Source organism: Geotrypetes seraphini, chromosome 15, assembly GCF_902459505.1.
Source record: "Geotrypetes seraphini chromosome 15, aGeoSer1.1, whole genome shotgun sequence".
Taxonomy (NCBI): Eukaryota; Metazoa; Chordata; class Amphibia; order Gymnophiona; family Dermophiidae; genus Geotrypetes; species Geotrypetes seraphini.
The window spans coordinates 68,830,348-68,855,341 of NC_047098.1; the positions used below are offsets into that span (position 1 = coordinate 68,830,348).

General features: G+C 48.3%; 1 protein-coding gene across 6 annotated transcripts in view; it reads right to left on the minus strand.

Moving 5' to 3' along the window:
• Positions 1 to 24,994, minus strand: part of HIP1 (huntingtin interacting protein 1) — a 180,735-nt gene that overhangs the window by 49,307 nt on the left and 106,434 nt on the right. For all 6 annotated transcript variants that reach the window (XM_033921606.1, XM_033921605.1, XM_033921610.1 and 3 more), the window contains 6 exons: positions 24,633 to 24,721; positions 23,705 to 23,821; positions 18,715 to 18,816; positions 18,212 to 18,406; positions 8,007 to 8,154; positions 6,491 to 6,577 (listed from right to left, as the gene is read on the minus strand). In XM_033921606.1, the coding sequence (XP_033777497.1) occupies positions 6,491 to 6,577; positions 8,007 to 8,154; positions 18,212 to 18,406; positions 18,715 to 18,816; positions 23,705 to 23,821; positions 24,633 to 24,721 (738 nt within the window). The remainder of the gene's footprint in view (positions 1 to 6,490; positions 6,578 to 8,006; positions 8,155 to 18,211; positions 18,407 to 18,714; positions 18,817 to 23,704; positions 23,822 to 24,632; positions 24,722 to 24,994) is intronic.

A 24,994-nucleotide genomic window follows, 5' to 3' on the forward strand; every position in this document is an offset into this window, starting at 1 on the left:
GAGGGCATCCGCTGAAAATCAGGGGTGGGAAATTTCATGGCGACACCAGAAAATATTTCTTCACCGAAAGGGTGGTTGATCGCTGGAATAATCTTCCACAACAGGTAATTGAGGCAAGCAGAGTGCCAGATTTTAAGAAAAGATGGGATTGGCATGTGGGATCTCTTCATGGAGGTAGTTAGGGGATGGGCCATTAGTGTGGGCAGACTAGATGGGCCGTGGACCTTTTCTGCCATCATGTTCTATGTTTCTATTATGTACTATTCCACAGTTTTGTTTCAGTCTCCACCTGCTGGTCATGATGAGATATATACCCGCTTGCAAGATACCTATACTAGTCTGGAGAGTGGCTAAAGAAGGTAAAATTATGGTCATACCTGTTAATTTTCTTTCCTTTAGAAGCAGCAGATGAATCCAGACTAGTGGGTATAGCTCACATCGACCAGCAGGTGGAGATAGAGAACTGATTAACAGTTGGCCTTAAAGCCTGGTGTTCTTTCTGTTGATTCAGTTATGCACTTTGCCCAAGCATCCCGAAGGAGAATGAGCAGCCACAAACTCCATTCCAGTAACAAACGTGCCCTTCTCATTTGAATCCCATTGATATTTTCTCGTTTTTCGTATCATGCGTTTTTTTTTTTTTTTTTTTTTCAGTCATGAAATAATACACTTACCAACCATAGCCCCGGCTAACCTAATGACCTAAATACCCTACACACAGTCCGTGCCCATGGGGAGGGGCTCTGGATTCATCTGCTGCTTCTAAAGGAAAGAAAATTAACAGGTATGACCATAATTTTACCTTCCATAGCAAAGCAGCAGATGAATCCAGACTAGTGGGATGTAGCAAAGCAAACTCAAACTGGGTGGGACGCCAATGCCGCCTCTGCCAGCACTGCCGCGCCAAAACTCGCCTCTGAACGGGCTGCTACATCTAACCGATAATGCTTTGAAAAAGTATTCCCTGATGACCAAGTGGCCGCCCGGCAAATCTCCTCTAATGACATCCCCCCGGACTCCGCCCAAGATGTAGCTAAAGCCCGAGTGGAATGAGCCTGCAGGTGCTCCGGTACCTTCTTCCCTGATAACACATAAGCCGAAGCAATAGCTTCCTTGACCCAACGCGCAATGGACGCTTTAGACGCCGCCATCCCTTTGTTTTTACCCGCGAACGCGACAAAGAGATGGTCCGACCGGCGAAAAGCATTCGTCACCTCCAAATAATGGAGAAGCATACGGCGGACATCCAGAAGCCGTACCGACAAAAAACGCTTCCCCCAATCCTCCTTCCTGAAGGATGGCAGAAACAGACTCTGGTTCACATGAAAGGACGAAATAACCTTAGGCAGGAAGGACGGCACCGTACGCACCGTCACCCCAGTCTCCGAGAAACGCAAAAAGGGTTCCCTGCAAGAAAGCGCTTGCAACTCCGAGACTCGCCTTGCTGAAGCCATTGCCACCAAAAAAACTGTTTTCAGTGTGACATCTTTCAACGTGGCCGCTGATAGGGGCTCAAAAGGTGCCCCCTGCAACTTCCCAAGGACGAGTTTCAGATCCCACGCTGGACAAATACGCTTTACCGGCGGGCGGATATGGTTCACCCCCTTGAGGAAACGGACCACGTCCGGCTGCGACGCGAGAGCCGAGCGATCCACCCGGCCCCTGTAACAGGCAATGGCCGCCACCTGAACCTTTAAAGAGTTGTAGGCTAACCCTTTCTCCACGCCTTCCTGCAGGAAAGCAAGAATAGCCGGCAGAGAAGCCTTAAAGGGCGCCACTCCCTGGTGACCGCACCATGCCTCAAAAATCTTCCAGACTCTCGCATAGGAGGCTGACGTCGAAAGTTTCTTGGCTTTAAGCAGAGTGGCGATCACCCTCTCTGAATAGCCCTTCTTTTTTAGCCTCGACCGCTCAATAGCCAGGCCGTAAGACCAAAGCGGGCCGGATCTTCTATCCATATGGGCCCCTGAGACAGTAAGTCCGGCGTTACCTGGAACGTCACCCGCTCGCCTACCGCAAGCTGAATCAGATCTGCGTACCACGGCCGACGTGGCCAATCCGGAGCCACCAGGATGACTCTGCCGCGAAAGCGAGAGATGCGCTGTAACACTCGCCCTATCATGGGCCACGGCGGGAATACATACAGAAGGGAATTCGGAGGCCATGGGAGAGCTAACGCGTCTACCCCTTCCGAACCCTCTGTCTTGCGTCTGCTGAAGAACCGAGGCACCTTCGCATTGCGGGACGAGGCCATGAGATCCATCTCCGGCAAGCCCCACCGACGGACTAGCTGGCTGAACGCTCGAGGAGACAACTCCCACTCTCCCGGATCCAGAAGATTTCTGCTGAGAAAGTCCGCTTGCACGTTTTCGTGACCTGCAATGTAAGCCGCCGACAGAAGCGGCACATGCCTCTCCGCCCATCGAAACAACTTTCTTGCCTCTTCTGCTAACTGCGGACTCCGGGTGCCCCCTTGGCGATTGACATAGGCGACCGCCGTGACACTGTCCGAAAAGACTCTGGTCGGCTTGTCCTGAAGTAGTGACTGAAAAGCTAGCAGCGCCAGCCTGACCGCCTTTAACTCCAACAAATTGATGGGCCACTGGGCCTCCTGGACGGACCACCTCCCCTGCACTGACGCCTGCAGGCATTGGGCCCCCCAACCCTGCAGACTGGCATCCGTGGTGACCACTATCCAGTCCGGCGTGGCCAACGGCATGCCCTTCCACAGATGCAACTCGTGGAGCCACCACTGCATGCTGTGAGCTGCTCGACGACTCCATGGGAGACGCACATTGTAGTTCAGAGAAGCTGGAGACCAGCGGGAGAGCAGAGACTGTTGCAAGGGCCTCATGTGGTGCCGCGCCCAGGGGACCACCTCCAGAGTCGCCACCATGGAACCCAGCACCTGTACATAATCCCACGCTCGCGGTCTGGCCGTCCCGAGAAGTAGGCGAATTTGAGCCTGTAATTTCTCCCCCCGGTCTCGGGGTAGAAACACCTTCCCCAGAGCCGTGTCGAACTGCACCCCCAGATGCACCAACGACTGTGATGGGGACAGAAAACTTTTGGGAAAGTTGACAATCCACCCCAACGACTGTAGGAGAGAAATCACTCGCTGAGTAACCGCCGCACTCTCCTGTCTGGACGAGGCGCGGATTAACCAGTCGTCTAGGTAAGGGTGTACCCGAATCCCTTCCCTGCGGAGGAAGGCGGCTACCACCACCATGACCTTGGAAAAGGTGCGGGGTGCCGTTGCCAAGCCAAAGGGCATTGCCCGAAACTGATAATGCTGGCCCAGAATCGCAAACCGCAGATACCGCTGATGCGGAGGCCAGATTGGAATGTGGAGGTATGCCTCCTTGAGGTCGAGGGACGTGAGGAACTCTCCCGGTCGCACAGCCGCAATAACCGAGCGCACTGTCTCCATCCGGAAATGGCGAACACTGAGAAATCTGTTGACTCTTTTGAGATCCAGCACCGGCCTGAAGGACCCCCCCTTCTTTGGCACAATGAAGTAAAGGGAATATATACCGGTGCCCACCTCTTCCGGGGGCACCGGCACCACTGCCCCTAGCTCGAGCAGCCCCTGCAGAGTCAACCGGACCGCGGCTCCCTTGGCCGCCCCATTGCACGGGGACACCAAGAAAGAATCTACGACGGGCGAGGCGAACTCTAACTTGTACCCTTCTTGGACAATGTCCAACACCCACTGATCTGACGTGATCGTGGCCCACTCCGCCCGGAACTCCGAAAGCCGGCCCCCTAAGGGAAAGGCGGAGGGAGCCACGCCCCCGTCATTGTGGAGTGCGAGAGGCTGGGGTACGTGTGGACTGCCCCGACGAGGGTCTCGTCGTACGAAAGGACCCCCTCTGCTGAAACCGTGGTTTCGAAGCAGAGGACGCAGCAGCAGCCGATCTGAAGAAAGGCTTACCAGACCTGGATCTCCGCACATCCCTGAAGCGCGGTCTCGCTGCTGAGGGCCTTACCGGGGGCCTAGCCCTATCCTCCGGTAAACGCTGAGTTTTGGTATCCCCAAAATCTTTCACCAGTTTATCTAACTCATCTCCAAACAAGAAACCTCCTTTAAACGGGAGCCGTACCAGCCGAAGCTTGGAAGCAGCATCGGCCGCCCAATGCCGTAGCCATAGGGATCTGCGAGATACCACTGAAAGAGACATCTGCTTCGCCGACGCCCTAACAATATCATATAAAGAGTCTGCCAAATAAGCCAAGCCGGACTCCAAATCTGCCAGCTCCGCATGGACAGGACCACCAGACTCCGTTAAATTATCTGACACCACTTGCGACCACTGCAGACAAGCTCGTGCCGCATAAGAACTGCATATGGCGGCCTGTAAGGTCAGTGCCGCGACCTCAAAGGACATCTTTAAGGAAGATTCAATCTTCCTATCCTGCGCATCCTTCAACGTCACTCCCCCCTCCACCGGTAAGGTAGTCCGTTTGGTTACCGCGGCCACCAAAGCATCCACCCGGGGCAATCTAAACTTATCCAGTTCAGCCGGGTCAACCGGATACAAAAGCCGCATGGCCTTTGCCACCCTTAAACTGGCTTCCGGCGTATCCCATTGCGCCGAGATCAGCTCCTGCATGGCTTCATGCACCGGAAAAGACTTCGGAGGTCTCCGTGTGCCCGCCATCAGGGGATTACCTGCTACGACCGTATCAGCCTGAGAAATATTCAGCCCCTGTAAAGCCTTTGATATCAAGGAAGACAATTCTTCCCTATGAAATAACCTAAGCGCGGCCGGGTCATCCCCTTCTTGACCCGGGGGATCCCCTGCATCCCAATCCAGGACCTCCCCCTCCTCCAACGAGTCTGGAAGAGACAAAGGGGATCTAGGCAGAGTATCCTCGGCCTCCACGGCCACGAGCCTGCGCTTCTTTGCGCCCAGCGCCCTTGCTGGCGACCCCACCGTGCCCTCAGCAGGTTTGCCTGTCTCCTCAGGCACCACCGCCGACGTTGAGGGCACCGGAAGGGACACCTTGATCACTGGCACCGGCGGGGCGGACTGCGCCCCCTGTAACAAAAATGCCCTGTGCATCAACATTACAAATTCCGGCGAAAAAGAACCCCACTGAAGGGCCGCCGAAACGCCCTGCTCCGGGCCGGGGAGCGGGGCCGCGACTTCCGCCATTGCTCCCGCCTCCCCCATCGCCGCTGAACTTCCCCCTGCTCCGGAAGAGCCTCGCCGCTCTGACACACCTTTGCGAGCCGGGGAAGTGTCCCGTGCCTCTGCGACCCGGGAAATCGCTATTTCACACGCCTGCAACAAAGCCCCTTCAGCCAGAGCCAGCTCACACTCGGCCGAGCAAAGGCCCGACGGTGTCCTGCGCGCTCCACAGCGCGAACACCTCTGACCGGCCTCCGTTGCCATGCCGCGTTTTCAGCGCGGCTGCTTTTTTTTTTTTTTTTTTTACACGCGGCAAACGCCGCCGACTCCCGACTCCGCCCCCAACCGCCCCTACAGTCGGGCCCGCGACACCCAAGCCCCGAGGCAGGGAAAACACTCACCCCTCTGCTCCCGCGATCCGAGACGCCAGGACACAGCTGGTAAGTGTACTGCCAGCAAAGCACAGATGGCCAAGCTCAGCCAGAAACAGGAAGTCGAGTCTTTTTTTTTTTTTTTTTTACTGGAATGGAGAAAGAAAGAAAGAAGACTCCTGCAGGACAAACAAAACCCTCAATCACCCGGAGGGGAGGGTGGAGTAGGGACCTGGGGGGGCCCAGGTGTAACTCCTAAAGCCGGCACCACTCAGCCAGGCACCCCTATCCTACTGAAGAGACAGAGTCTCAACAGAGGAAGTCCACCGAACACCAATATCTCCGACAGCATCAGAATCCAAGAGCTAGAGGGCTAGCTCAGTCCCTGCTGGGAGATAGAGCAAAACTGAATCAACAGAAAGAACACCAGGCTTTAAGGCCAACTGTTAATCAGTTCTCTATCTCCACCTGCTGGTCGATGTGAGCTATACCCACTAGTCTGGATTCATCTGCTGCTTTGCTATGGAATGGGGCTTTTTACGTTCTGCCCATGCTTCACAAGAGTCCACAAGGAGCATCAGGGTAATTGTGTGAATCAAGGACTGTGACTGATGCATCAGGAGAGAGCATAGAGCAAATTCTGTGAGTCTGAAAAGCAGCCCAAGGCCTCTTGTGCAAACTAGGGCATCTGTGACAAGGGAGGGCTTCATACTGTGCGAGTGCTAGCCCCCAGCTCTGCCTGTCCTAGTGCTCTGCATCAGCCACCATAGTCTTCCTTTGACTAATGTATTCACATGACACAGAGTTCCCACAGGCCCTGACAGCAATTCCCTAAGCTCCAGCGTTGTGCAATTGAGCTCCAAAATGCCAGGACTCCAGCGGTGTGGAAACCTAGCAGCAGATGCCTGTTTACCCAAGAATCTGGTGGAGCATATTAACAGGTTTCTATGGCCCTATGGCAGCCTGGCTGGATTAGTCTCTCACCTGATCTGTCTAGCTGGAATTTTCTGCAGGCATCCTGGAGTCGGTCAGTAGCATCTGATGCTTCTTGTGTTCTAGAGAGCAAATAATCTGTAGGGAGTGAACAAGTGGAAAAAGAAAGCTGTCAAACACTGCAAATTTCTGTTTGAATTCACAGATTCATCATAAATGACATTGTTCCAACTCAGAAAACCACTCTCACCATCAGAAAGCTACTCCCAGGAATATAATAAATTCAATGGACTTCTTGAACAAAAAGAAAAGCTAAGAGGTCAATGGTGAAAAGCTGGATGAACAGGCAAGTTAAGTGGATCAATTTAACCTGTTATCTTTATCCAACTATTCAGCAACAGTTCACTGGTTACAAAGGCCACTGAATACCCAACTAACTCTACCCACACAAATTTTTCATAGAAAGGCTTTAATACACACGTACAATATCTGCCCCATTAAAAAAACCCACAAAACAAGCCCTCCCCCTGATGACTGTTACCCCTCTGATGAATGACCCCCCCAGTATAAAAAAAAAAAAATTCAGCAGAAGAGATGCCCACTCCCTCCTGCTGTCGTGAACCAACACCCCCCACAATGGACTCCCCTCCAACCAACCCCTCACCTCCCCTACCTGCCCCCCTGAAACCTCTAGACCTGTTGGGGTTTCTGGGTCGGTCTACCAACCCAATTCTGGCCGTGCAAGGTTAGAGCATCGATCAGATGCCTGGTTTTAATATTAATGAGCTCAATTTGCATGCCAGAATCAGAGCATGTAGGACTGCATGGGAAACCATGCAGTGAGCCGTTTAGAGCAGTGATTCCCAACCCTGTCCTGGAGAACACCAGGCCAATCGGGTTTTCAGGCTAGCCCTAATGAATATGCATGAGAGAGATTTGCATATGATGGAAGTGATAGGCATGCAAATTTGCTTCATGCATATTCATTAGGGCTAGCCTGAAAACCCAATTGGCCTGGTGTTCCTCCAGGACAGGGTTGGGAACCACTGGTTTAGAGCATCGGCTCAGCAGTCAAACTGGTTTAGTGATGACCATTAGACAATCGGAGGCTTTAGTGATCTAGCCCTCAGTGTTTTGCTGACCACCACTGGTGTTATGACCAGAAATCCAATGCCGGGCCATATCCAGGCTCTGGCATTAAATTTCCGGGTTTATGGAATTGGCTAAACCACAGCCAGTTGAGTGTGATAGCCAGTGCTTAACCAGCTATAGTAAACAGAATAAAGAGAGGACCTGCTTTTATGCAGTCCTATTTATGTGGCTACCTTGGCTGGTTAAGTGCTGAATATCGTCCCCTAAAAGTCCCCAAACTAGCTGGTTTTGTGTTGAGGGCTAACCAGACATTTTCAGTGGCACTAACTAATTATATGTCACTGAAAATGAACCATTAGCCCCAAACAAATGGTCAGGAGCCGTTTTTGGCTGATTAACTCGCTTTGAATACTGAGCCCTTTAAATATTGACTTCTAAGCTAAGGCCACAAGCGCTGTACTAGCAGGAGAGTTACCTGCTGAGCTGGTACAGCTGATGTGCCCGGGATCCTCCAGTCTGCTTAGGGAGTCCTGAAGAATGCGCTCGGCCTCCTGTAAGATGCAACGCAGCAGTGCAAACTGCTCATCTCCTAGCCGCTGCTGCATGGCGTGCACACTGCTCTCCTGCCGAAGAACACAGCCAGGTTACTGCCTGTCTCTAAAGTGACTGCAGACTTGGATGCCGAGACCAGAAGGGCTCAGAATCCAGCTGAGAGGGACCATTGTAAACACCACATCACAGAGAAGGTAAAAGAGCACTCAAGCAATGGGAAAGGGTCAGACCTTTAGCAGGGGAGGAGGTCTCAAGGCTCTGCTTGTAAAATGTGCTATTTTCAACAAGTTAGACAATTTGGTCACCTGCAAGATTTCTTAAATCATCTGACTGGGACCCATTTAGGCACCCAGTCCCACGTTCTGATGGATCTGTTCCTTGTCTGAATTCTTATGTAGGTGCACAACTAAACACATTTAAACATTTAGGGGCTGATTCTATAAACGGCGCTTACTGCATGCCACTTACACTTAGGCGCCGTTTAAAGATATCGCGGCTAGCAATCGCCTATGAAAAAACATAGGTGCCTGAAATGTAAGCGAGGGTTTGAAGGCCTACATTTCAGACACCTAAGTTTTTTGCTTTAATGGTGCCTAAGTCACGCTCTGCCTATAGAAAAGCCCACTTAGGCATTAGGCGCCTTAGGTCAGGGAAGCAGGTGCTATAGTGAGGGGCTAAGAGAGGACAAGTGCAATAATGAGGAGGCTATTACAGGAGAGATCATGGAAACAGATGCTGCAGTAATCATTTCAGAAAGCGATCAAGACCATATGGCCTATCTAGTCTGCCTAACCATGCCATCTACTATCCTTACAGAGCCAACGTACTTGTCCCATTCCTTCTTGAAGTCAGATACACTTTTTGTCTCTACCACCTCTGTTCCAAACATTCACCACCCTTTCCATTAAAAAGTATTTTCTGAGGTTACTTTTGAATCGATCCCCTTTCACCTTCATCCTATGCCCCCTCATTCAGAGTGCTGTATAGTTAACTAACTAACCTTCTCCTTTACAAAGCCACACTAGCGTTTTTAGCACAGGTCACTGCGGTAACAGCCCCAACGGTCATAGAATTCCTACAAACGTCTGAGCTTTTACCACCCTGGCTGGTGCTAAAAATGCTAGCACGGCTTTGTAAAGGAGGGGGTAAATGTATCTAATTACTGTACTTAAGTAAAAGTTTTGATAATATTTGTTACTTTTCCTGAAGTAATCATTTTTGCTACTTTTACCTAATTTAATTTGGTGCTTGCAGTTAAAAGTACACGTGGAGTGGGATTCAAACCTCGTCATGCAAAGAGTGGATCAATTCAGCTTAGTGAATAGAGTCTATAAGAGCAGGGGAGTTGCTCACTTTTAAAGATGAAGCTGAAGTTGCAGTACTTTGACTTTTTACTCAATAAGTCATTATTTTAAGCACTTTTTGTACTTTTTTAAAGTATATTTTTAATTTATTTTTCATTATACTTTTTACTTTTACTTAAGTGTCAAAGGAGAAATTAGGTTCTTACCTGCTAATTTACTTTCTTTTAGCTTCTCCAGACCAGTAGAGGTTAACTTTACGAATGGGTATATATCTAATCATGACCAGCAGGTGGAGACTGAAAACAAAACTTTGGGACAGTATATACTATCCTCCCTTCTCTATTTCCCTCAGTCTGCCGAATAGCCAAGCAGAACCAAGAACTGGAAAACAGGAAGAAAACAATACTCCGAACAGGAGTAACAAATAACATACCCAAATGCTGTTGGAAAATGCAGAGGAGAAATACCCGAAGGAAAATGTCCCCACAGCTCGCCAGCTAAGCCAGCCGAGCCACAGCCGCTGTTCTTTAATTCTCCCCGGCCCTAGAAAAATACTAGAACCCGCAGCAAAAAACAAAACTGCCCGCGAAAACAGCCCCAACAACAACAACAACAACAGACAGGGTGGGGACCTCTACTGTCTGGAGAAGCTAAAAGAAAGTAAATTAGCAGGTAAGAACCTAATTTCTCCTTCTTTAGCACTCTCCAGACCAGTAGAGGTTAACTTTACGAATGGGACGTACCAAAGCAGTCCCTCTCACGGGCGGGACCCCCGAAGGGCCGATACCAGAACACGCTCACCGAACACCGCGTCCCGACGCGCCTGAACATCTACCCGATAATGTCTAACAAAAGAATACAAGGAGGACCAAACCGCAGCCTTACAAATATCCACCGGAGGCACGAGCGACGACTCAGCCCAAGAAGCCGCCTGACCCCGAGTGGAAAGAGGCCTTGAGAAACTCCGGAACAGGCTGCTGTTTCAGAAGATAAGCGAAGCAATCGTCTCCTTGATCCAGCGCGCAATAGTAGCCTTAGAAGCGCCAGCTCCCCGACGAGGACCAGCCAGGAGGACAAAGAGATGATCGGACTTCCGGAATTCCTGGGTCCGCTGCACATCAGAGCGAAGGACCCGACCGACATCCAACTTGCGCAGCTGCCGTTGCTCAGAAGAGCCCTCCCGACCACCCAAGACCGGGAGAACCACCGATTGATTGACATGAAAAGGAGAAACAACCTTCGGCAGAAAGGAAGGAACAGGCCGCAAGACGACCCGCTCCCTAGACAACTCCAAGAAGGGAGCCCTACAAGAGAAAGCCTGCAGCTCAGAAATACGCCTAGCAGAAGTAATGGCCACCAAAAAGACCGCCTTCAAAGTAAGGTCCTTCAAAGAACAGTCGTCCAAGGGCTCGAAAGGCGGGCGCACCAAACAGAGAGAACCAGATTAAGATCCCAAGAGGGAACCGAGGGCCGTAGGGAGGCCTAAGCAACGTGGCCGCCCGCAGAACCGAATCACATCAGAAGAGCCGATAAACGCTGACCTGACACCAACCCTCGAAAGGTCAACAGGGCCGCAAGATGAACCCGGAGAGAAGACCAAGCCAGGCCTCTATCCAGGCCATCCTGCAAGAACTCTAGAATGTTAGGCAGAGAAGCGCGAAAAGAGGTCACTCCCCGCGCCCGACACCATTCCTCAAAGAGACGCCCAAACCCGCACATAAGCCCGAGAGGTAGAAAGCCTCCGGGACCCCAACAGTGTAGCGATCACCTTGTCTGAATATCCCTTCTTGCTAAGGCGACCCCTTTCAAGAGCCACGCCGTAAGACAGAAAGAGAGACGGGTCGAACATGGGAATGGGACCCTGCATCAGAAGGTCGTCCGAGAGAGGCAGAGGAAGAGGAACCGCCACCAGGTGCCTCACCAGATCCGCATACCACGGACGTCGAGGCAATCCGGAGCCACCAGCACCACCAAACCCGGATGGTGAACAATGCGAAGAAGCACTCTGCCCACCAGCGGCCAAGGAGGGAACACATACAACAGCCCCTCCGTTGGCCACGGCTGGACCAGAGCATCCAGACCCTCGGCCAGCCCTTCCCTGCGACGACTGAAGAAGCGGGGCACTTTGGCGTTGCCACTCGTGGCCATCAGGTCCATCAGGGGCTGCCCCCAATCTTGCACTATCAACCGAAACGCTCCGGCGCCGAGAAACCACTCTCCTGGATCCAGGAAGTGACGACTGAGGAAGTCTGCCTGAACATTTTCTACCCCGGCTATATGAGAAGCCGAGAGGTCCAGAAGATGGGACTCCGCCCAAACCATGAGCCGAGCCGCCTCCTGCGCCACAGGAGTGCTCTTGGTGCCCCCCTGACGATTGACATAAGCCACCGCCGTGGCATTGTCCGACAGGACTCTGACCGACTTGCCCAGCAAAAGGGAGTGGAAAGCTAACAGCGCCAGCCTGACCGCTCTGGTCTCCAACACCGTTGATCGACCAGGAGGCCTCCTCCGCGGACCAGGTGCCCCGAGCTGAGTGGCCCATAAACTGAGCCCCCCAACCGAGGAGACTCGCATCCGTAAGGAGCACCGTCCACTGCGGGAGATCCAGACCCACCCCCTGAACCAGGTGAGGGGTCCGGAGCCACCAGCGCAGACTGCAGCGCGCCAAGCCTCGCAGGGGAACCGGAACATCCAAATCTTGCCTCCGGGGAGACCACCTCCGGAGCAGAGCATACTGAAGAGGACGCATGTGGGCCCGCGCCCACCTCACCACGTCCAGGGACGCCGCCATTGACCCCAGGACTTGGAGGAAATCTCGCGCCCGAGGACCCCGGGACGCCAAAAGCAGGCGAATCTGAGATTGCAATTTGCTCATCCCGGGCCTCTGGAAGGAAGACCTTCCCCAAGGAGATGTCGAACATAACCCCAAGGCACTCCAGACGCTGAGCCGGGACCAACCGACTCTTGGAAAGGTTGACCACCCAGCCCAGCGACCGGAGAAACTCCACCACCCGAGCCGTAACCCGGGAGCTCTCCTGCAACGACTTTGCCCGAATCAACCAGTCGTCCAGGTAGGGGAGAACCAGGATGCCCACCGACCGCAAGGCTGCCGCGACGACCACCATTACCGTGGTGAACGTCCGAGGAGCCGTGGCCAGACCAAAGGGAAGCGCACAGAACTGAAAGTGCCGCCCCAAGATCGCAAAGCGAAGGAAGTGCTGATGAGAGGCCCGAATTGGAACCTGCAAGTAGGCCTCCGTCAGATCGAGAGACATCCAGGATGGGCCGAAAGGTCCCCTCCTTTATGGCCACCACAAAGTAAATGGAGTACCTGCCGGTGCCCCACTCCGTAGGGGACACCGGCACCACTGCCTCGAGATCTAGCAAACGCTGAAGGGTCTGACGAAAAGCCTGCGTCTTCCATGGAGTCTGACATGGAGAAGCGAGGAAAAGGTCCGGCAGAGAGCGGGTAAACTCCAGAGCGTAACCGTCCCGCACCACCTCAAGGACCCACTGATCGGACGCGATCTCGGCCCATTTGGGGAAAAATTTGCGCAGCCGGGCCCCCACCGGAACCAAAGGGGGCGCCGGCAAGGAGTCATTGCGCAGGACGGGAAGCGGGGGAACCGGCGGAGGGATTCCCTGCCCCCCGACGGGCCCCCCGAAAGGGCTGCATGCGCTGGAAGAACCGACCCCGGGAAAAACCCTGAGCCGGGAAAGAAGCAGCCCCACGCCCCGGGCGATACTTGCGAAATTCCCGCAAACGCCCCCGGGCAGCCCCACACCTAGACGCAGGGCGGGCACGGTCCTCAGGCAGACGGGGCACCTTCGAGTCCGTCAGAGTCTGAATCAACTCATCTAATTCCTCTCCAAACAAAAAGACCCCTAAAGGGAACTTTAGTAAACTTAGCTTTGGACGCAGAATCCGCCGCCCAAGCGCGCAGCCACAAAATACGCCGCGCGGCCATGCCATAGACTTAGCCGAAATCCGCACCAAGTCATAAAGAGCATCTGAGAGGAACGAGGCAGCCATCGCAATCTTCGCTACCTCCTGATCCACTAGAGACCAGTCATCAGACTCCCGATCCAGGACACGCTCAGCCCACCGAAACACGGCGCGAGCGACTAGCTCCCCACAAACAGCCGCCTGGACCCCAAAGGCAGAGACATCAAAATCACACTTAAGAAGAGTCTCTAACGCACGCGCCTCCGAGACCCTAAGAGCAGAACCGTCCATAACAGGCACGGTATGCCGCTTAGGAAGTGCCGAGACCACCGCGTTCCCCATTGGCGAAATTAAGGTAGCCCTACCTCCCTCCGGGACGGGATACCCAAGAGCCAAGGCGCACACCAAACGAAACTGCGCCCATAGGCCACTGCGCCAACACAAAATCCCGCAAATCCTGACGCACAGGAAAGAGCGGGAACCAGGACAGACCCCCTGAAGCAGAGGGGCCCCCATACGCGGGGTCTCCGGCGGCGCCACTGCAAAAATGCAGCACCAAGGAGACCTGCTACACAGGTCTAAAAGCTCATCCCTCTGAATAAAAAAGCGCACCACGGACGCATCTGCTCTGGAAGACGGGAAACCCGCCGCCCCGCTGCCAACAGGCGTCCCCTCTAGAGGATCCTGGAAGCCCGCCAAAGCAGCCAGGTCCTCAACCAGGCCAACACGCTCCTCCGCCCACCAATTCGCAATCCAAGCCCCCCCGCGGGCGCTTGGATGAGGGAGGAGGAAGAGGGGACGCCAAACGAAAAGAGGGAGGCAAAGCCATAGGGGGCGCGGAGGGAAACCCCCCCCGAAAACCCCCCAGGCGCACGTGGGACCCCCAAAAGTCCGCACAAAGAAAGAAAATAAATTGGGGGCAAAAAACCCCTGGGGGTCCCCAGGGACTCCCTGCCCCAGCAGGGGTCCATGCTGAAACCTGCCCCTGTGTTCGCCATACAGGGGGAAGGTCACCTGAGGTTGCAGACAAAATGGAGGGGCCAGACAAAGAAAATGGCGAAGTTCCCGCCAAAAATGCTCCCTCCATGGCCTGTAGCGGCTGAGAAGACTGAACAGTCTCAGCCGCTAAGACAGGCAAGTCGGCATCAGCTGTCAAAAAATCAGCTGAGAGGGAATCCTTCGGGGAATCCCTCCGTGGGCGGTTGTGGAAGACCGGGCTTCCCCACTGCTCCAAGCCGACTCGCGAGGCACCATCGGCGGGGAGCTCTGGGCGCCTGCAGCCGCTACCGACGGAGCTCCACCACCTCACCGACCCAAACCGCCGAGTTCAGGCCGGCCGCGAGTGCCTCGCGGCTGGACTAAAATTGTGGCCTACTCCCCCGGAGAAGGGCACAATTGCTCCAGACGCGACCTAGCTATAAAAAAGTGCTGGTTACATGAAAAAATACAGTAAAATACAGTTTTCTTAAAGGGAAACAATCCCTTCAGACCAGCACTACCTCAGGATTTTTTTTTTTTTTTTTTTTTTTTACAGAACAGACTCCACAGGCTCTCGAAGCAATATGCCTTGCTTGACTTAGGGGGCAAGGCTTACTGCTGAGGCTCCTCTAAAAAAATGTGGGGAGGTGGAGGAAGTGGGGGGAGGGACCCCGCTCGTGGACCCGCCGGGTTTGACACCCCCGAGGTCGGACGGACCCCCAAACAGGGCCCGACCAAGCTCCGTCCGGCCAAAAACAGGGACAATAAACCCCTAAACAAATTCCAACAGCCCTACCAAGAGAGATGGGTACAGATCACTCAACACCTGCTGGAGACTGAAAGAAGACTGAGGGAAATAGAGAAGGGAGGATAGTATATACTGTCCCAAAGTTTTGTTTTCAGTCTCCACCTGCTGGTCATGATTAGATATATACCCATTCGTAAAGTTAACCTCTACTGGTCTGGAGAGTGCTAAAGAAATATGCATTTTTACCTTTACTTTTATTAAGTACTTTAAACAACACTGTTCATTCCAGAGACTGGCTTCATGTGCATTTATGCCATCTAGGAATTTAAACAACTATCATATATCCTTTCTCCCGCCTTTCCTCCAAAGTATGCATATTGAGATCTTTGAGTCTGTCCCTGTATGCCTTATGATGAACACCATCTCCTTCTTTTAAATTTTGTGTTAAGTCATATGCAATGTTGTTGTTATTTTAGGTGTGTATGTTTTAGGTTTTTTTTTTTTTTTTAAATATCTTTATTCGTTTTTACATTATGCAAACAAGTGTACAATAATTCAAGTCATACTATACATTCTTCACTTGAAACTCTACATTCATTTTATACCATAAACTATCTCCCCTCCCTCCCTTTCCATATATTACCCCTCATAATGTCATAAAACCCACCCATCCCTCCTCCCCCCTACATATATTTAATGGGGATAAATATAATTATTTATTTATTATAATACTCAATTAATGGTCTCCACACCTCTTTAAATTTCTTATAATAACCTCTCTTGATTGCCAATGTTTTTTCCATTTCATACACCTGACAAACCGAACTCCACCAGAAACAGTAATTCAATCCTCTATATTCTTTCCAGTTATGTGTTTGTTATATGTTGGATGGCAACTCCTGTTAAAATCATTAACAGTTTGTTATTATTCGATGAAATTTGACTTTTGGCCCTCATAGACATTCCAAACAAAACTGTGTCATATGATAGGGCCACAGGATTCTCTAACATACAATTTATTTGACCCCAGATCAATTTCCAAAAATTATTAATAAAAGGACAATAAAATAATAAATGATCTAGAGTTCCAGCCTCAAGATGACAATGCCAACATCTATTAGGTTTTATGTATGATTTTAAAAAAATTATTTTAGAAGCTTACCTTTAATTGTTTTATGGGTTTTTAGGTTTTATGCATGGATATATTGTTTTAAATTGTAGCTTTTGTATATTATATATATTGCTTGTTACCTGCATAGAATTGTTGGTTATGCCAGATACAAATTTTTAAATAAATAAATACTGATATCTTTTTGAAGGTGCATTCTCCAGAATTGTACTCAATATTCTAAATATAAATACATTTTTAATTCCCTCAATCCAGATTGACACCCAGTGCTTCTTCCTTACCCTGTAGATCTAAAGATGCACCGGGTCCATTTTAGATGACGCAGTCAGCTGGGAGGAGGGCGTCCACGTCCCTCCGGGTCATCTATTTTGAGGTAAGGAGGAGGGGGTGGCAGAGATGGGGAGGGGGGTCACTTGAAAGCAGGGGAGCAGTCATGTCACGGCGGGGTGGTCAAGGTGGGGATTTTAGGGCAGCGTGAAAGCATGGGCATCTCTCCCTCTATAGGGGGTGGTCTAGAAATCGTGTATTTTTAAAATTTGGTTCTAATTTTATGACTACTGTATTTTTCGCACTATAAGACACTATAAGACGCACCTAGGTTTAGAGGAGGAAAACAAGAAAAAAAATAATCTGAACCAAATGGTGTACTAATATATTTAATAAAATATACCAGGCTCTGCACCCAGCCCCTCTCACTCCCTGCACTCTTTCCCACCTCCCTGCCCTCTTTCCCACCTCCCCCTCTTGTGGTAGGCCGGGACAGATGGGATCTGATGGCAGCCATTCAGGGAGTGGCGAGGGCCCAGGCTTCGGCTCACTTCTGCTTTGTGCGCCAATGGTTGCGAGATCTGAGGCAGCAATCCCTCCCAGTGAGGGAGGGGCAGGAGTGCGGAAAGCTAATTGAGTGGTATATAAAGATTTTTAATACACATAAACATTTGGCTAAAGGCAGCATGCTTGAAATCCATTATTTGGTTAAATCTGATCACAGGAAAAAAAAACTTCTATCTTAAAGTTAGCCAGGATATGCTGCCTGAAGACCCTAATTAAAGTGAACCCCATAAGTTGGTTGGTTAACTTCAACTAAATTAGCCCTGCTGAATATCCTGCCTGCCCCCTTAAATTTCATTTGATTTTATAAATATTTTTAAGGTTTCCCCTTTTAGTTTTTCAATTTTCCTTTTTTTTATTGCTAAATCATTTGGAAACAACCATCACAATCTTTTCTGATCCTTTTGCATATTGCCTACCATCCTTTTTTTAAATTCTTTATTCATTTTTAATCTTACATCAAGTGTACAAATAATAAAACATTTGATATTAAATATTGCCTACCTATACCGCTTCGAACTTCACGGTAAGAAACGTCAATCGCTCCTCCTAAACTTAATTGCTCTACTTCATCACTGACGCTGAAACCGTGGATTGAAGACAAAGTTTTATTTTATTTTTCTTTCCAGCTTATGATTTATCTTTAATCTTATCTATTGTTTTGCCTTTTGTCTTTGTTTTGTTCTATTTCTATCATTTAAATTTCTCCAGAATTTTTTATTTTATTTTTATTTTTCCTCTAACTCTACTTTTCACTTCTCTATTACCCTCCAGGTACTTTAGTTAGATTGTGAGCCTTCGGGACAGTAAGGGAATTTTTCAAGTACCTTTCTTATTTCTAATCTTAATGTATATTTTCTGTAAACCGCTTAGAACCTAACGGATGTAGCGGTATATAAGAAATAAATTACATTACATTACATTACATATATAAGAAATAAATTATTATTAAATTATTATTATCCTGATGTTACTTCTATAATAGAAAGCAGAAGAGGGACAGGGTGCTGGAGTGAGAATCTGGCACTAAGGAGAGGAGCAGAACGCTATGGGTTTAGGGTGTGAGGGGTAGAAACTAGGACAGGATCAGGTACTCAGGATGAGGATTAAATGAAGAGTGCTGTAATGAGGATGGTATAGACTGAGGTAGGTATGGAAAAGCTATAATGGAAGGGGAGGGCATGGGAGGTACCTTCTCACTGAGCTGGCTCTGCAGACCCTGTAGAGTTGTACTGCTGTTCTCTTTCTCAGTGGCCAGGCAGCTTGTCACCTGCTGAAGTTCCCCTTGCAGTGTTGCCACTTGCTTTTCAAGTTGTGTTAATGCCTCCACAAGGCTGTCCTTCTCCTGCTGCAGTCCACCAATTCTGTCATTTAATCCCAAACCAGACTGCAAGGACAAAACATGAATATTAAAGGAATTCAGTTGCTTGTCAAACTTAGGATCAGACATAAAACCAGTCAGCCTTGTTTAGATCAGCAACCATGCAAGGTCTGCATATGTAGTATCTGGGAAGGAAAGCAGTAAAGTTAGGGAATCCTGGCAAGGAAAGAGGGAGAGGGTGCCAAAGATTCTGGAACCTGGTAAGACAGACTCTCTGTATGTATGTGTGTGTGGGGGGGGAGCGGGAATCTGAGTACCTAGAAACCTGGAAACAAAGCCTTAGGGGATTCTAGGATCACCTGAATGTGGCTCACCTGCTCAGATGCTTCTAGACTGCTCCTCAGCATCTGTAGCTCCTGCTTGCTGGTGGTGAGTTCTTTCTGGAGAGTCTCCATAACCTCAATCTGCTCCTGAGACTGCAGAAAAATAATAGTTGGGTAAAGTTAGCAAAGCATGGCAATGCACTGAGGGTTCACTAAAAACTTCAGTTTCTATACATATGGCAACTGCAGATATAAATGAACAGGACCAGTATCTGGCCTTCAGACTTTTCAAGAACTGGCCTAATATTTAGAGTCTCACCTGTTGCAGCTTGAGCTACCTGAGTTTTGAATTATGTAGGCACAATCTCCAGTTGGTTTTGTTCTGCCAGTAGAAAAATCCAAAATGGTGCTAGCTGACTCAAGGCTCCCTTTTCCCCTATAAGAACATAAGAATAGCCTTACTAGGTCAGACCAATGGTCCATCAAGCCCAGTAGCTCGTTCTTATAGTGGCCAATCCAGGTCACTAGTACCTGGCCAAAACCCAAAGAGTAGCAACATTCCATGCTACCGATCCAAGCAAGCAGAGGCTTCCCCCATGTCTTAACAGATTATGGACTTTTCCTCCAGAAATTTGTCCAAACCTTTTTTTTTTTTTTTTTATAATTTCTTTATTCATTTTTAAACTTACATCAAGTGAACAGTAAATATCAACCAAATATAATACAACATCACTTGAAACCTTTCTTAAAACCAGCTACGCTATCCGCTTTTACCACAACCTCTGGCAACGTGTTCCAGAGCTTAGCTATTTTTTGAGTGTAAAAACATTTCCTCCTATTGGCTTTAAAAGTATTTCCCTGTAACTTCATTGAGTGTCCCCTAGTCTTTGTAATGTTTGACGGAGTGAAAAATCAATCCACTTGTACACTCCACTCAGGATTTTGTAGACTTCAATCATATCTCCCCTCAGCCGTCTCTTTTCCAAGCTGAAGAGTCCTAACCTTTTTAGTCTTTCTTCATATGAGAGGAGTTCCATCCCCTTTACCATCTTGGTCGCTCTTCTTTGAACCTTTTCTAGTGCCACTATATCTTTCTTGAGATAAGAGACCAGAATTGAACGCAATACACCAGGTGCTCCATGGAGTGATACACAGGCATTATAATATTTTTAGTCCCTTTTTAATAACTCCTAGCATCTTGTTTGCTTTTTTGACCGCTGCCGCCGCTCATTGGGCAGAAGGTTTCATCATATTGTCTACAATGACACCCAGATACCCTTCTTGGGTGCTAACCCCCAAGGTGGACCCTAGCATCCGGTAACTATGATTTGGGTTATTCTTCCCAATGTGCATTACTTTGCATTTGTCAACATTAAATTTCATCTGCCACTTGGATGCCCAGTCTTCCAATTTCCTAAGGTCTGCCTGCAATGTTTCACAATCTGCATGTGTTTTAACAACTTTGAACAGTTTAGTGTTATCTGCAAATTTAATCACCTCACTCGTCGTTCCAATTTCCAGATCGTTTGTAAATAAGTTAAATAGCACCAGTCCCAGTACAGATCCATGTGGCACTCCACTGTTTACTCTCCTCCACTGAGAAAAATCACCATTTAACCCTACCCTATATGTTAGTGTTATAGCAGTTTAGTAAATAAGAACCAAAATCTAGGAAAATGAATTGCAGGCCTACATATAGAATCTTAGGGGTTGATATATTCAAAGTGATTTAACTGGCCAGAAATGGCTCCTGGCTTGTTAAATCACTTGTCGCTTAGGTAGGAAGTTAAAATCTAGAACCTCCAGGGTAGCATTTTCTGAAGTGCTTCCTGTTCCATATGCAGGATCCAAGAGAAGGCACAGTTTCAGAGTCTCAAAGAGGTGATGGTACAGGGAAGAGGGTTAGGAACTAGGCAACATTCTGGGGAAGGGAGAGCCCATTCCAAATAGATAGGCTCTACCTTAACCAGGGTGGAACCAGGCTGCTGACTTCAAAAGGAGAAAAACCAGCTTTAAACTAGAAACTAAAAACCCCCCAAAAAGAACATAAAAAACCCCAAACTAGAAACTGGGGGAAGGCCAACAGTTAAGAACATAATTTCCGCTGCTGGGTCAGACCAGTGGTCCATCATACATACATAAGAACATAAGAAGTTGCCTCCACTGGGTCAGACCGAGGTCCATCTCGCCCAGCGGTTCGCTCCCGCGGCGGCCCATCAGGTCTGCGACCTGTGAAGTGGTTTCTGTCCACTTCTATAACCTACCTCTGCTGGATGGACTTGATCAGAGCGCACTCTGGATGGAATCGATTCAAGGTGGTCAACTATCTGCAGCATTTTAGAAGGGATGCACCATTCTTCGCTGGAAAGCACAGATTCTATCAGAAGCCACAGAATGTCTATTCTTAAATGTTTGAGAAAACTGAGAGGATTGAAACTGCCCTTTTTGCATTCTTGCCTGAAAGGTGCCTTGTTTGACTAGCCAATTTAAAGTGCAAGGCTTGTCTTTTGGCAATCTATTCAGATTTGATTAACCTAGATCTCTGAACAGCTTCTCCATGTCCTCCTTAAAGAAGAGTTTACTGCTATAAAGGGATGCTTGCTGACTTAAGTTTTGAAAGTTGGTCCACAGACCAATAAGAAAAGCCAAAGCAGTTATTGAGCTGAGACCACAGTGACCAGAGCCCTAGATGAGATTCCAACAAGGTTACACAAGGTGTCAACCAGGAAGGCTGCTCAAAACTCTAGTTGACTTGTTTCCAAGACCTTTCTGTAGTTGTTGCATCCAGTCTAATAAAGGCCACCAAATACAGACTCTGCAGAAATCTGTAACATCAGACCAGATTATTTGAAGGCCTGTTTCAGAAGCTCTTAGATCCTTCTGTCCTAAGAGTCCAGAAGAGCCAAACCACCTTCAGTGAGGAATGGTGGTCCTCCTAGTGACCATGGTAACCAGAGTATTGACTTTTAGGGCCCGTAAAAGAATGTCTGTAATCTTGGTGCTCTTGAACCCTCTTCTGGAGCCTCCCCGACCTTGAGCATGAAGGACCTAGAGGGCTTCTTGAGACTTTCTAAAACTGGCTCATCTGTTTCCTCCAGTGGCTTAGACTTCATGATCCAAGGGACAATCAAAGAGAGAAATTCATCCCAAGAAGGAAACTATTTTGGCTCCAGAGGGAGAATGCTTTCTATGTTCTGCAATTATATTGCTGCAAGAGTTAAATGTCCTTTAGAGAGAGCTCATAGGAAATCAGGGTCCTTGAAAAAATATTACTCCAGTCCAGTGCTCTCTTGGAAAGCCTTGGTCTCCTGGAACCTGAACTCCTGAAAGTCACATCTTCTGAAGAAAAGGAGGTGCCAATCTGGCCTACCTGAACCCATGTCAGGCTTTTAAACAGAGTAGAAGCCTTTTTGAGTGTCCTCTAAGCAAAAAGTTTATTAAAGTTTCAAGTTTATTAAAACATTTTTTATACCGCTAATTCAAATTTCTAAGCGGTGTACAGCCTTAATAAAAGAAAGCTTTTAAAACACAAATAAAATTGATGTTAAAATATTATACAGTACTATACTAGGTTAGTAGACTTTTAGCATAGGACACATATACTGACTACACACAGTTTGGAAAGAAGGGTTGAATTAAAATAATTATAATAAAGCACATTTAAGGGTTAAAACAATAGGTGGGGAAAGGGACTATTGCTGATTTAGTCCTAAAAAGGACAGTTTTATCCAAAAGCATCCTCAAATAAAAATGTTTTGAGTTTTGCTTTAAACTGCTTTATCGAGGTTTCTGCTCGTAAGTGATTAGGCAATGAATTCCATAGGGAAGGTGCAGTGACGGCAAAGTTATTAGATCTCAGCGTATTGATTAATTTCAAAGATGGCACTACAAGAAGGTTTTGTGACGTAGTTCGGAGCAATTTAGCAGGTTGATATGGAATAAGGAGTCTATCAATGAATTCGGGTTGGCTATTAGAACGAGTAGTAAGGGTTAACAATAAAATTTTGTAACAAATTCTGTGCTCGAACCAGATAACCAGCGTTTTATACACCTTCACACATTTTCTAACGTTCGTTTGTTAAGCTTTTATCTAATTGCTTTCACTGAATTTTGTGGTGTTACATTGGATTTATTTATTTTTCTATTGTTGTTAGATCGATACCATCCACTGCTACCTAAACATTCTTTCTAGTGCGGCTGAAAACCCAGATATTTGGTTTCCTGAAGCAGGAGCACAAAACATGTTCACGTCGAAACTAAGGAACCAAGCTTTAGCTAAGTGTTTTTCAAATTTTTTCATTTATCTAAATGATTTAGGAGAATTAGAATTTAAGCTTAAAAGTATGGCCAGATGTGGCAATGATTGGGTGGTGAGGTGGTCGGGGTGGTTTCCCCCTTCTGTGGTACCCCTCTCTGTGTCTGAGCTTTTCTTCACATATATAAAGCTTTTTCTGATATTCATATCAGTTTATTTAGGGTGGTGTTTTTTCAATACCAAATAAGAACCTTTTCACTCCCTGTTTATTACACCCTATGGTTTTTTAAATAAAAATCAGTAGATTTTTTTTCCTGTTGCTTATGTTTCTCCAAATAAATCCCAATATCCCTCTGGTACTACCACAAGATCATCAGACACTGTCACCAGAAATCTCTCTTTAAGTCAATGCACATTAGTCTACTCGCTGTCCTGCTCTTTCTTCAGTAGCGATTGTCACCTGCAACTCTGTGCTTTCTATTCCCAGGGCAGCAGTGGCTGTCACCTTCAGCTCTTTGTGTAGCTTTCCTGGTGTAGCTTTCAATGTTCCCTCTTAGTCTTCCAACTATATTCCTTCCAGTGGGAGGTGCTGTTTCATTATCACATTTTCAACAGAGAGAGAGACAGGCAAGCTCTGCAGGACTCCATGAAAATATGATATTGAATTACCAACCTCTAATGGCATGAACTCCCACACAGTTTAGAGGAACATTGCTTTCTTTCCTATTCTCCTCTCTCTTCCAGTGCAGCAATGAATGCCACCCAAATTTTCTGCTCCTTGCTCACCTTTCTTTGCATATGTTCATTCACCCGCTGGTAGGTGTCCTCCAACTCTTTCTTTGCTCGCTCCACATCCCCCTGGGCTTGCCTTGCAGTAGTCACTTGTTTTGTCACCTCAGCATTCTGCGGAACAACAGTCAGATGACACCATCATCAGAATCAGGAACCTCACACTTGTTGCAAGCGTCACAGGACTGTACATTTCTGACTTACTCTTCATATATTCACTCTTGGGGTGAAAGTACAGCAGTCAAGAAAGAAAGAGAAGCAACAGGACCAGGATACGAGGGGCACGTTCGTGGAAACAGAGCAATTCTGCAGCTGTTTCAAGTATCGGTGAACAACTGGACACTCTGCCCAATCTCTAGTCCTTACCAGATGGGACGGGACCTGAGGCCGATGGTGTGTTTTACACATGTCTTAGTTCCAGAATGTGCGAGTCAGTATCCCAAATATTATTCCTAGCTTGCTGGAACAGTGAATGCCTTCTCACTCTCCAGGTGTTTCAGCCACTGGATGCCCAAACTCCTGTACTCATGAAATTGTGAGAATGTAGCTGAAACAGTGATTAAAGCAGGAGATGGAAGCTGGGTGTCAGATATGCAAAACTCTGACATTCCTGTGTGTGTCCTCATTTGAGCTACTCAGAAGAGGCAGGAGCTCAATCCAAATCTCAATTCCAAACTTCTGGCTGTGGAATTGCCCAGTTGTTAAAACAGCAAACTGAAAATCATTCAAATCTCACTGCTGCTCCTTGTGATTTTTGACAGGTCACCTCCATTGCCTCATGTACTAAATTTAATTATAAGCATAATGGAACATAATATACCTCAAACTACTGACAAAGACATTGAGTTAAATTTTTTAAAAAACATTAAGAGGCAGTGAGACAGTAAAACCTCTTGGTATCCACATTCCGTAAACTTGTAGGCACCTTGCGCAGCAGGTCAGCATGGCTTTGGACAAGCTCTGTGTACTTTTCCTTTATCTTGGTATAACGCTGCTCGTTTGCCTGGGCCTTCCCTGCAAATACAGAACAGGCCGTGTGTCAGGTTCACTGAAGATATGATCAGAGAAGCTACTAGCATATACGGTGTCTGGCAAGGATTGCTCATACTTCCACTGTCCCAACTTAAAAGGGCAGCGTGATGCTCTTTCCTTGTCCTTTATGGTTCTTTTAAATTCCAAGCCCAATCTCCCAAATTCATCACTACTCTCTTTTCTCACCCCCAGTCCACATTTATTTTTCTCTATCATCCCTTCATCAACCCTGTCATTAACCTCCCCCTCCCCTGT